At 36.6% G+C, this 13860-nt stretch overlaps 1 protein-coding gene across 2 annotated transcripts in view; it reads right to left on the reverse strand.

Moving 5' to 3' along the window:
• SLC4A1AP (solute carrier family 4 member 1 adaptor protein) overlaps nucleotides 1–13860 on the reverse strand; it is a 41001-nt gene that overhangs the window by 18538 nt on the left and 8603 nt on the right. For both annotated transcript variants that reach the window (XM_074209811.1, XM_074209812.1), the window contains exons 7-10: nucleotides 10963–11032; nucleotides 4347–4533; nucleotides 1903–2011; nucleotides 427–646 (exon numbers count right to left, since the gene is read on the reverse strand). In XM_074209811.1, the coding sequence (XP_074065912.1) occupies nucleotides 427–646; nucleotides 1903–2011; nucleotides 4347–4533; nucleotides 10963–11032 (586 nt within the window). The remainder of the gene's footprint in view (nucleotides 1–426; nucleotides 647–1902; nucleotides 2012–4346; nucleotides 4534–10962; nucleotides 11033–13860) is intronic.

Consider the following 13860-nt stretch of genomic DNA (forward strand, 5'->3'; position numbering starts at 1 on the left):
ATGACCCTGGCAAGTCCCTTAACCCTATTTGCCTCAGTTTCCTCATCTGAAAAATGAGCTGGAGAAGGAAATGGCAAACTACTCCAGTATCTCTGTCAAAAATAAAAACTCAAATGGGGTCACTAAAGTGGAACACATCTGAAAGATGACTGAACAACAAATGTTAAATATCAATAGCTATAAACCACATAAATAAAAACTCTTTGGGAGGGAGACCCTGATAACCTTTAAGTAAATAAAAGGATCCTGAGACATCCAAAGTTTGAGAACCATTGCTCTAGCATACATATTAAGAAATCAATACAAAATTAAGAATCAGATTTTTCTCTGTAAACCTATAAGCTTAATTTAACATTAAGAATTCTCTTACTAAAAAAACAAAACAAGAATAATTCTCTTAGAACAAAAGAAATGAAAAAAAGTTACCATGTCTAGTATCCATCAGGTTATTCGGATCTGAAAGATTTGGCATTGAACAAGTTTCTTGCATTGTTTCTTCTGACTGTATTTCCATTTTTAGAGATCCATGATCCACTGATCCCATTTCTTTGTGCTCTTCTTCCTCTTCCTCCTCTTCCTCTTCTTCAGGCTCATCCTTCATTCTTATTAAACTTGGAGGGAGTTCTGGACGCTTAGGGGGCAATTTCTAGAATGGAAGAAAAAGGCTAAGTGGGAAAATTTACATAACTAAAAGAAAAACCAAATTTCTCTAAAAGGGTGAGCTAAAGAGAAGGCATCAGGAAATCACCTTGCAAAGCTGATAATCTCTAAAAAAAATCTGTTGGAGATTGTTTCCATGCAAAAGTTTCCATGCAAAAGTTTAACCTTTCATGATTTTATGAGTCTAGAATTAACCTCTGAGGCAAAAAGAATATTAATGACAAAAGAGCAGTTGCGAAGATAGGGAAATTGGTTCCAAGAGATTAATTAATGCATTGAATAAGCAAAAGGGAGTCAATTAATCAGCTAGGATGATCAGAGAGCATTTTCACTAGAGAAGAAAAATGATATATGAAGAAAACTACACACAAGGGCTTGTAAGTTGGTGTAGGACACTAGAGCCTCAGATAATTTATCACCTTTGAAGCTATACACGAACTCTACAACAGAACTTTTAACTCAAGGCAGGCCATAGGGAAACATTAAATCTGAGGTCTGTGAGTAAAACTGAGAATTGGAATAACCGTCCACTTGAGACAAAAGTAGTAACAAGATTTACATTTAGATAGCCACACTGCAGGATATGTTGCATAAAAAGGAAAGGATCATGCACCTGTGTGCAGGGACTGAGCGTGAATTTAACTCCATCCTGATAGAGGCTCTGGAGCAGTCCATTTCCCCATCTTTTAAAATGTGCAAATTGGGCTAAAAAATATCTAAATTTCCTTTAAGCTCTAAAATGCTATGATTAATTTCAGGTCTTTTAATAAATAAATGTTCTTTTTTTGCTAAAAAAGTTATTTTCCCTCTCCATTCAAGTAAATCACCCTGTGTCATAAGCTGTTCAGTCTATGTGATGATAGTCTTCTTTAAACACAAGACCAAAAATGTCCCACTGTCACATCTGGTTATCATTAATAAATTCACTATGGTCTGATCTCAGGATGAGCTAATAAAGAGGCTCTGGCTGGCTTGAATGAGAATCATGTAGAGAGGCAGCACAGTACAGTGGGAATCCCAGAGTATACATTTCAGATACCAGCTCTATAGTGACTGTGTATAAGACTCTGGATTAAGTTTTTTCACTTGAATTTAAAGACTTCTTTCAGCTCCAAATCCTATGACAGAGGTAATCTCAACAAAGGTCATGGCAGTTTCTCTATAATAATGACTCAGTATTATGAAAGGATTTTATCTATCAACAAGAAGATAGAATGGCTTAAGGATCAAGAATGAACTTACCCCTACTGTTCCGGTTTTTAATTTAAATTTGCTTCCTCCTTTCATGGCACCAAAAAGAGGCAATGTTAGCTTTTTAGGCTTATTTTCCAAATTTTCAGCCTTTTCAGTCCTATTAAGAAAAAGCAAATAAATAAATGAATGAATGAATGAATAAATAAATAAATAAATTAAAAAAAAAGAAAAAGGCATTACTCCTTATACCCACTGAGTCACTGCAACAAATACTTAAGTCCTGCTATGGCATATAAACAATAACCTTTGGGAAAAAGCATAAAGTGGCACTACTAGAGATTTAATTATATAGCAGTAAAAAATGTATTCCATTTGAAACATTTACAATTAACATCATTCTGTATCATTGGTTTACAGAAATAGTCAAAGTAATTAAGAGCAGAAGACAACTATCCTTTGGTCTGGTGAATCCCAAGACTAAAAAGAGCAGCAGTAGTGGTAACATCCAACACCCAGCAGCTGGCAGAGCAACATGGGCCCTGAGTCCAGCATAAGTTCACAGATACAGGGCTGGAAATGATCTTAGAGGCCAGTACAACCAACTCCACTCCTTTTACAAATGAGGATAATGAGGCCTTGTGACTACTCTAAAAGTTGTCATCTGTAGCAGCTGAGAAGACAGCCAGCCTGGAGACAAGAAAACTTTCCCCTACAGAGAGGAAAGGCAAAGTAATAAAAGAGCACCAAAGAGGTAGCAACTGACATTAATGTAGCACTTTAAGAGCTTTCCTCATGATAAACCAGGAAAGAGAGTAGTACAAGTAGAATGTCTATTTGATGGCTTTGTAGTTGGCAGCAAAGGACCTGATTGGTCAAAAAATCCTGTCTAAGGGTATTACTAAGAAACCAATTTTTACCACCAGTGTAAGGAAATATGCTATTACTTTGCTGTAAATCTTAAATTCCCTTCTAAAACATAAATGCAATACCATGGCTTAATAGTCCTGATATGTCAAAAGTCCAGCAGTGAGGAGAGGAATAGAAACACATTCAACTCCTCTTGCTGTTGATAGGATGAATTAGGAAAAAAAATTTCGCTTTTATTAATTGCTGCTTTCCAGATTGTCATAGAAGCATCTGGAAGATATATTCCTCTCATTCTTTTCAACTTGAGATTATGTGACTTCCTCTTCCAGTTTACTCTTCTCTTCCTCACTCTCACTGATCCACCGATCCAATCAGGTGCCAGATCCACTCACAGTCACCACTCTAGTTGAGGCCCCTGAACCTGGCTTGGTTTGGATTTATGGCCAGGCCTCTGCATTGGGTTTCTCTTCCCTGCCTCAAGTCTTTTCCCATCCCGATTCATCTTTCATACACCATATAAGAGTTTTTCCTAAGGTACAGATCTAACCATGTCACCCCCTGATTCAAAATCAAACAGCTGCTCCCTATTATACTAGAATCAAATATAAACTTCTTTGTTTGTAATTTAAAGATTCTGATAACCATAGTCCAAACCTTCTTTTTTTAGGTTGGTTCTCTTTTTTTGCAAGGCAAATGGGGTTAAGTGGCTTGCCCAAGGCCACACAGCTAGGCAATTATAAAGTGTCTGAGACTGGATTTGAACCCAGGTACTCCTGACTCCAGGGCCGGTGCTTTATCCACTGGACCACCTAGCCGCCCCCCCAAGCCTTCTTTCTTGGACTGATACTTTACTCCCCTCCATGAATTTTACTGTACAGTCCAGTCAATTGGGCTTTGTGCTTTTCTTCATATTCCCTCTCATATCCATGCCTTTGCACTGGCTCACTGTAAGTCCAGAATCCATTTCCTTCTCCTCTATCTCTTTAAATCCTCTTGGCTTTTAAAGGAAATTTGATTTGTGCCAGCTTCTGCATGAAGCCTTTCCTAGTCCCACTAGCTGCTAGCAATTCCCTCTCATCTCCTACCCCCCCCCCCCCAGTTATCTTCCCTCTGTTTGTACACACCTAGATTGGAACATGCTATGCTACCTCCTTCAATGGATAGTAATCTCCTCAAGGCCAGGGACTCTTTAGACCTACCTTTGCATTACTAGTCTCTAACACAATCACCTGACACAAAGCAGATGCTTAAAGACTAATAATTCACATTTAAATAGTGCTTTAAAGTTTACAAAGCACAGGGAAGAAAGAGAAGGTGAAATTTTGTTGATTAAAAAATAAAATCTCATGAAAAATAGGTAGGTAAAAAGGTTTACAAGAGCATTCTCTGGAATAATCCTGTGCCATTTTACAGATAAACAAGTTCTAAGAAAAGAAATCATTTGCCATAAAGCTAAAACACATCACAATTAACAACTGAAACAATTCTCCTGAATACAAGTCTCGCACTTGTGCTATTATATCATATATCACCTTTAATCTCAGAATAAAAATAGTTCAATTCCAAATGTTTCACTTATCAACTTTTGCCTATTTCAAATTCTATATACTATTACTAACACTCACTTTTTAAGCTCTGGCATCTCTGTTGGTTTCACAAGTTTAATCAGCCCTTTGAGTCTCTGCTGTTCTTTCCTCAGTTCAAAAGTTCTTAAATGAAGCTTTTTCCGGGACACACCATCTAATGTGCTCCCTGATTTGATTTCTGTCATGAACGCATCCAAAGAATCCTGAGGTGCAGACTCTGACAGGACTGGCAAAAAAAGAAATAATGTTAGAAAATATGTACCCAAAGATCACAATAGTGACACAGGGCCCATTAATAAGCTATTAAGATCATGACAATAATATAAGATATTGCTTTAAATCCAGCTCTGCGGTCTTAGTAATCATTCTGACCATGACCTATGTCAGTTCCACTAAGCCTGGCACTAAGGCGCAGCACAGTCAAACAGCAACAGAATGAACATAATAAAGAACATTTTGGATGAGAACAGAAGAGGAATAAAGAAAGCCAGGCTACCCATGCTCCTACACATTCCCCTCAAGAAATGATAAAAGATTTTTTTGGAGAAGAAAAATGGCCAAAATTTCAAAAATCCAAAAGCCCGCTCCAATTAACAAAGCAAGAAGAGTACTGATATAATTTTTAAAAGAGTATTTCAGGGCGGCTAGGTGGCGCAGTGGATAAAGCACTGGCCCTGGAGTCAGGAGTACCTGGGTTCAAATCCGGTCTCAGACACTTAATAATTACCTAGCTGTGTGGCCTTGGGCAAGCCACTTAACCCCATTGCCTAGCAAAAAAAAAAAAAAAAAAAAAAAAAACCACTAAAAAAACAGAGTATTTCAAAGCAACTGATAAACTGATAAAGCTAATGAATCCAGAAGAAATACAGATGGAAAAAGAAACAACATAGAGTTATTTGAGTTATATAGGGAACATTAATACTAGTTTCAGTGAACTGTCCTGGTCCCATAGTCAGGATATATAAGGGGTGGGACCTGAACCCAAGTCTTTCTGACTTTGGGATTAGCCCTGACCTACTACACCTATAGCTTCTTATATCTGATGTATACTAAAACAAAAAGAATAAAGTAAAATAATGGGAACCGGAACAAAACAGAACATAGAGGATTCATTGAAAGATTGAGAATCATCAATCTAAAACTGGAATGGACTTCAATCCAATCTCCTCATTTTATGGAGGAGAAAATTGAAACAGAAAGATGTTTCTTAAATATGATGAAAAAGTATCGAAATCAAATGATTTCAAGAAAAAAAATGAAATGCATGAGACATCCCCACTAAAGGTAGGTGTGCATCAGGGCCGTCCTCACCTCTTTAACAGACTTGGCTATGCTGGCTCAGCAATAAAGATGACAAATGAGGAGAGGAGGGAAGACGTCTTTCTTAAGCTGTTTCCCAAGTGCCAGCACTATGTTTAGCCTCCCACAACCTTGCAAAGTAGGTGCTGTTAGTATCCCTATTCAAGAGTTATGCATCTGAGGCTGGCTATGAACTCAGTTCTTGATGACTCCATGCTCAACACTCCACTAAAAAGTAGGAACGATGAAGAAATTAAAGTATTTATTTGCAGATGACATAACTATCTAGAAAACCCAAGATACTAAATAAAAATCTTGAGGTAATAAATGACAATAGGAAAAGGATCCAGGTAAAAATAACTCCATGAAATGTAACTGCATTTCTATATAGCAAAAGAAAAAAAAATGTGAAAAAGTACCATTTACAATAATAACAAAATGTCAAAAATATTTTGGGATTAATATAACAAGAAATATAAAAGCATAATGCAAAAAAAAATTTTAATTCTTTGGCTAGTAATTCAAAAAGTTATCAAATTAGAAGGATATATTTCCTGCTTGTGATTAATCAGAAGAAACATTAAGAATGTAAATATTTCTGAAATTAATTTATAGATTTAATACATTATTAGAAAGTCAATTCTTAAATTAGCTAAGATTGTGTTAAACAAACAGGCAAAAATATCAAGAAAAATTATGAGTGTTAGAAATGGAACAAGGTCTTGATTTTAATAGATTTCAAAATGTATTAAAAACTTCCAAGTAATAATGGAATAAAAAAGGGCAGAGAAACATCACTGGGACTATCCAAAAATAAATCTTAAGAAAAGGAGGAACCAGTATTTGATAAAAATTCATGATTAAAAAATACAAGGAAATGGAATCATTATTCAATTAAAACTCTTGGGAAAATTGGACAGCTCTATGGCAAAAATAAGTTAAAATCCATAACTCACAATAAATAATATGATATATTCAACTAGACAAAGGATAAGTATTCAAATTTTTTATTTTAATAATTTTATATAATAAAAACTCAAAGAATCTTGATATATTTAGTTCAGTTTTCAATAGTAAAAAAAAGTTCATCTAGCAATCCAAAAAATGAAAAGCAGAATGGTGAAAACAAGTTTCCAAGTCAAGAAGCCCTAGGGTCCAGTTCTAACTCTGACATATCCTGACTGTGTGACCTTGAGCATGGCACTTAAACTCAGAGGATCCCAGGAAATTCTCAAGGACTATAAGGTAAAGAACAGGTGATTAGTAGAAGGTTCCTCAACGGAAAATTGCAGATCCAATTCAAAACAAAGTTATTAGAGATAAAATTCAGGAGCTTGATTAAACAAAAATAAAAAGGATTTACAAGACAATAAGCAAGCTCTCTAAAATAAAAAAGAAACAAACTGGAAAAATAGCTGCAGCAAATATACCAGTATGACATCCAGAAATGATACTCTTAACTAGATAAATGATATAAGCATTGTCTTGAACAGCAGAAAGAACACAGAATTTTTAGAGAACCCTGGTATGATTCTTCTTCTTTCACTTTTGTCTATTCTGTGTGACCTTGGGCAAATCATTTATTCTCTGCTTCCTCATCTGTAAAGCAAGGAAGTTGGACAAGGTGATCTCTAAGGTCCAACTCTACAATTCTATGATATATCTTTATCAGGTGATTATGTACTCCCAATGGAGAAGTGGTCAAAAGACTTGAACAATCAACTTTTAATGAAAGAAATGTGAACTTATACAATAAAAATTTACATGAAAAGCTAGTTAAATTCTCAAAAAGTACAACTCAAGAAAGTGCTTATATCACTTATCTAGTTAAGAGTATATATCCGGGGGGGATATATCATGGAGCTGCAGTCAGGATCACACAGGACTTAGCAGCAACTACACTGGAAGCTCGTAGGGCTTGGAATACAATATACTGGAAGGCAAAAGAGCTTAGAATGCAGCCAAGAATGAACTACCCAGCAAGGCTGAATGTCCTCTTCCAGGGAAAAAGATGGACTTTCAATGAACCAGGGGAATTTCAAAGGTTCCTTTTGGAATGGCCAGAGCTGAACAGAAGGTTTGATCTTCAGATACAGGACTCAGGTGAAGCATGGAGATTGTAGGAGAGGGGGGAAATATGAGGGACTTAATGAGGATGAACTGCATGTATAGAAAAATGATACTGATAATATACATATGAACCATCTCAGTTAATAGAGCAGGTAGAGGGAGCTTTTATAGTTGAAGCACAGGAGAAAGCTGAATTTGAAGATAAAATATGGTGTAAAAATGGAGTCAATAGGAAAAAAAAGGGAAATGGAAAGGGAGAAAGAAAAAGGAGGGGGGAATAGTCCGAGATATTTCACATAATAAGATTTTTTTTATTCCAATGAGCTATTGCAATGATATGGAAGGGGGGAGGCAAGGGGGAATGAGGGAACCTTTGCTCTCATCAGAGGTGGCTAGGAGAGGAAACAGCATATATACTCAATGGGGTAGAGACAACTGGAGTAAGAAGGAGGGGGGAGCAGGGGGAAGGGGTGGGGATGTGAATAAAGGAGGAGAGGATGGACCATGGGGGAAAGAGGGGGGAGCAGGGGGAAGGGGTGGGGATGTGAATAAAGGAGAGGATGGACTATGGGGGGGACAGTGTTCAGATATAACACATTTTCTTTTTTACTTCTTGCAAGGGGCTGGGATTGGATGGCCTGCCCAGGACCATAGGGCCAGGTGGGTTCTGGGCCTAAGGGGTGGTATGGGGGCTCAGGGCTTCTTGGCCCCAGGACCAGGGATCTGTCTGCTGTGCCACTCAGCAACCCTACAGCAGAGTCAGAGTGAAAGGCGAGAGAAAATATAGTACGTGGTAGTGGAGAAATAAGAAAGGAGGGAGTTGCGATCAGCAATGGCAACGTTGGAAAAACATGGAAGTAACTTTTGTGATGGACTTATCATAAAGAATGTGATCCACTCACAACAGAGGTGATGGTGTTGGAACAAAGACTGAAGCACATTTTTTGTTATTATTATTTGGGGGAGGGTGCAGGGCAAGTGGGGCTGGGTGGCCTGCCTGGAGCCACATAGCAGAATGATCTTTGGGTGTCTGAGGCCGGATTCGGACCCAGGTGCTCCTGGATCAAGGGCCAATGCTCTGTCTGCCACCTAGCCACCCCTACTATTATTACTATTTTATTTTATTTTGGGTCTTTTTTTTCTTTCTTTTTGGTTTTTGCAGGGCAGTGGGGATCGGGTGGCTTGCATGTCACATGGCTAGGTGATTATTGGGTTTACGAGGCTGGATATGGACTTGGGTGCTCATGGCTCCAGGGCTGGTGCTTCATCCATTGCACCACCTGGCCATACCTACAATTATTACTATTATTTTTTTTTAATTTTAATTTTTTTCTCTCCCCTTTACTTTTTCGCCCAAGCAAGTCTATCTGTATTCATGGGGGGAGGGGTATTTTGTTTACTTGTAAACAAGTATATTTTATTAATATAAAAAAAAACATTTGTACAAAATGAGAATAAAAAAAATTAAAAAAAAAACAAGAGAATTATTTAGAAGTGACTGAAATGCATCATAGAGAATCATTAAAAAAATAACTTTAGAGGACTGCTGATAAAAGATGATGGGAGTGAGAACTGATTTAATATGTGTGTGTGTTTGTGTGATTTGTAATAGGAAAGATTTGTATGGAAGTCACTGACCCTTCAGTATTATTGTCATACTCATAACCAATCTGTAAGCCTTATGAAGGTAGCTTAATGACTGTCTTAAACTGTATCTTTATCTAATTCCTGACCTGGAAATGATTAATAAATGTTTGGCTTAAATTCATTTCACAACTCAAAAAAAAAAAAAGAGTATATATCCTTCTGGGGAGGCTAGGTGGCACAGTGGATAGAGCACTGTCCCTGGAGTCAGGAGTACCTGAGTTCAAATCCAGCCTCAGACACTTAATAATTACCTAGCTATGTGGCCTTGAGCAAGCCACTTAACTTCATTGCCTTGAAAAAAAAACTAAAAAAAAAGTATATCCTTCTATATATAGTGTGAGTTATGGATATTAATCTATTGTTGTCATATAAGCTGTCCAATTTCTCCAAGAGTTTTAATTGAATAATGATTCCATTTCCTTGTGTTTTTAATTATGAATTTAATAAATACTAGCTTCTTATGTGCATCAGGTTTAATTTTTTGGATCCATTTCTCTGCCTTTTAATTTCATTATTATTAGAAAATTTTTAAAACTTTTACTATATATATATATATATATATATATATATATATATATATATACCACCTGCCTATTAAATTGTTTTGTGTTTTGCAAGGCAATGGGATTAAGTGACTTGCCCAAGATCACACTGCTAGGTAATTATTAAGTGTCTGAGGCTGGATTTGAACACAGGTCCTCCTGACTACAGGGTCAGTGTTCTATCCACTGTACCATCTAGCTGCCCTTCCTGTTAAATTGACAAAAATTTCCTTCTCACCCTTCCCTGTTCTTCCTTTCCCACAAGTTTAGCCCTACTCCCCCACTACACACACACACACACACACACACACACACACACACACACACACACACAATTTAAAATTGATCATACCATTTCATCTGGCAATCTCACAAATAAAACATATTTTAAAGATACTGTTAATAATGAGTCTACTAAAATCTAGCAAATATGATTAATACATGGAATTAGGGAAAGATCTAGAGAAAGTGATGCAAATGAGATCCACAAAATATCAACTATGCAAAAATGTTCTTGATGAGGAAATTAAGGTCTAGAGAAGGGGACCTTATTTTAAAATAGGTATTCTTTAAAAAATGTTTTAAATTAAATTTTAAAATTTAAGGTTTTTTAAAAAAATTCTGATATTTTAAAAAAACAAGATGAAATCCAAGTCATATGACTCCAAATACAGTATTTTTTTATTATCATATCATACTTCCTGCTGTTCAAGAATATATAGTCCCTTCGGTTTATAAAAAAAAAATAGGCACTCAATAAATGCTATTGAAAGACTACATAAATGAGTCACTGATTCATTCATTTCTGTGTCTATATCTTCCAAATTAACTAGCAAGAAGAAAACCATTGAAAAATAGTTTCTCTCACTAAAGCAGAAAGATAAAGCAGTCCTTCCTGGTTTCCTCCAAATGTTTCATAAACACCCTACAATCCACTCTTACAGGTCTGACATTGAGAAATCAACCTGCCTAAGTTTTTAGAATCATAAGAAAGTTGACCAGGGTCATATGAAGACTATCCAAGTTGTGCCAGGAAGTGGAGGGAGTTCCTAGTCTAACAAACTTACAGATCACTAGAAATAATGAATGAGTCATACCTTTGCCTGAGACTTTCAACTTCTCTGAAATATCAGCAAGTTCTTTCTCTGCATTTTTTAACTTTCCGATCTAAGAAAATAAAACAAAATAAAAACGTTTAGTCAACCAATAACCAAATCAACAAATGTGCAAACCCTTTGATCCAGTTATATTACTACTAGGTTTATACCCCTAATGGGGGGGGGGGGGGGTGACACTACTCTCCATTGGTTTGCCTGCTAAAGAGGAAAGCTCTACATGTACAAAAAGAGTTATAAGAGTTCTTTTGATGATGGCAAAGAACTGGAAACTAAGCAAGTATCCACCAACTGAAAAATGGCTGAACAAGTTATGTCATGTGAATGTAATGGAACAAGAAATGAAAAAAAGGATAGTTTCAGAGCAAACTAGAAGGACTTCCATGAATATATGCAGAGTGGAGTGAAGAGGAGGACTAGAAGAACAATTTACATGACATTTTAAAGAAAAACAACTCTGAAAAACTTGAGAACTCTGTTCAATGCAATGACAACTATGATTCTAGAACACCAAAAATAAAGCATGCTATCCACCTCCTGTCAGATAAGTGATAGGCTTAAAATACAAAATGAAACATACATTGACAAGGTTTTTGTTTTGCTTGACTATACACAGTTGTTACAAGTAGGAGGGAGAAAAAATAATTATAAAAAAATCAAAAACATAACAAAATACATATATATATGTATATACACATAAACATATACATCAAAAAATCAATAAACACATGGCATGGGAAGCAAGGTAATAGTGCTTTTGGGGGGAGGGCAGGAAAGAAGAGGACCTTGAATTGCATCTTTTTTTTTTATTTAAGGAAATGGTGTTAAGCGACTTGCCTGAAGTCACACAGCTAGGCAATCATTAGATATCTGAGACCGGATCTGAACTCAGGTGCTCCTGATTCCAGGGCCAGTGCTCTATCCACTGCACCAACTAGTTGCCCCTTGCACTGCATCATGAAAGCAAGAGGACTCCTGAGGCAGAGGTAAGGAGGGAGTGCATTCCTACAAAGGCATAGGATAAAGTGTCACATGTGAAAAAAAGAGAGATCAATTTGTCTAGATCTCAAGAATCTCAGAGAATAGAATAATAGCCAACAAGGCTACAAAGGTAGGTGGGGATAGGCTGTGTATGGCTTTAAAAGCTAAAGAGAAGAATTTTTGTTTTATACTAGAGGCAGTAGGAAGCCACTGGAGTTGGATGAAAAAGGCAGTAACAGAGCTTCACCTGAAGAAAATTACTTTCGCAGCAATGTGTGGGATTGCTGGAAGGGTAAGAGGTTTGAGTCACAGAGGCCAATTATGAGGTTGTTCAAATAATTTAGGTGACAAGTGACAAGGACCTGAATTAAAGTGACAGCTGTCTGAGTGGAGAGAAGGGTTAGATGCAAGATAGTGAAAGTAGAAATGACAAGATATTAGTTATATCTGTAGCGTGAGAAGTCCAGGATAAGGCTAAGATAATTACCTGAGACCAAAAAGATGGAATTTTGAATAGGAAATAAATAATTTTGATGGGCAGCTAGGTGGTGCAGTGAATAGAGCACTGGCCTTGGAGTCAGGAGTACCTGGGTTCAAATCCGGCCTCAGACACTTAATAATTACCTAGCTGTGTGGCCTTGGACAAGCCACTTAACCCCATTGCCTTGAAAAATCTAAAAAAAAAAAAAATTTGGAAGAGGACTGGATGGGGGCGGGGAGATGAGTTCAGGTTTAGGCACAATACGTCTTAAGATGTCTCTGGGACATCAGTTTGAAATGTCAAATAGAGATTCAGACCTGAAGTGGAGGGGGAAAGAGAATACTAGGGCTAAAAATTTAGATCTAAAGTCATCTTCAGCTAGTTAAAACACAAGGGAATTGATAAAGATACCAAGAGAAAAAGATAGAGGAAAAAAAGAGAAGAGTAGGTCTAGGAGAGTATTATGGAAAACACACTTAGGGGAAGTAATGAGCAAAGACTGAAGAGATCAGACAGATAGCAGGCAAATCAATGGAGAGGCAAACCAGAAAGAAGAATATCTACTAGACAGTCATCCACTGTGTCAAATGCAACAGTTAGGTCAAGAAGTTATTATATCTGAGAAAATATTATGAAACTTGTGATTCAAGATGATAGGTAACTTTGATGATAAATGCTTCAATTGAATGATTACGTCAAAAGCCCAATGGCAGAATTTAAGGAGTGAGTCAGAGTAAAGACACGGAGTTTATAAAACTTTAAAAGGCAGGGGAGATATAGGACAAAAATTTGAAGGGACAAATGGTAGGCCCAGAAAAGATGTGCTTTTTTTTCTTTTTGGTTTTGTTTTGTAAAGTTAGAGTATGTTTGAAGATAGTGGGGAGGGAACCAATGAACAGGGAGAGGTTGAAAATTTAAGAGATAGTGAGGATTACATTTGTTTAAGAAGATAAAATGGGATATAATCAAGTACACAAACTCTTGGTTGAGAGAATGGCTATCTGTCTCTTAGAGATTTTGGAGAAAGGAAGAGAGTAAAGAGATATTAAGGATGTTAAAATGAAGTAGGATTAAAAACAAGACAGACTTCAAAATGTATTTTACTTAGTTCATAAGTATTGGCTGGTGGTACTTTTTCACTGTAGGTCAATGGAACAGAATTAGATATTGTCTATTGCCAGGGAAACTGCCAAGTTATCAATGTATGTGACATAACACTAGACAAGTAAAAAAATGGTACATTATGGAGTCTAAAGCTAATAAACATTCAAACTGTTTTTCATTTTCCTGTTAGCCCATGCTAGGGGGCTATTTTATTTTCCCCAAGTCCTGATTTAGAAGATTTTCTCCTTCTGTTTTCAAAATTAGAACTCTACTTACTTCTCTATTTCAAAGCATTAAATTGCTATCATATAATA

This window comes from Macrotis lagotis, chromosome 1, assembly GCF_037893015.1.
Source record: "Macrotis lagotis isolate mMagLag1 chromosome 1, bilby.v1.9.chrom.fasta, whole genome shotgun sequence".
NCBI lineage: Eukaryota > Metazoa > Chordata > Mammalia > Peramelemorphia > Peramelidae > Macrotis > Macrotis lagotis.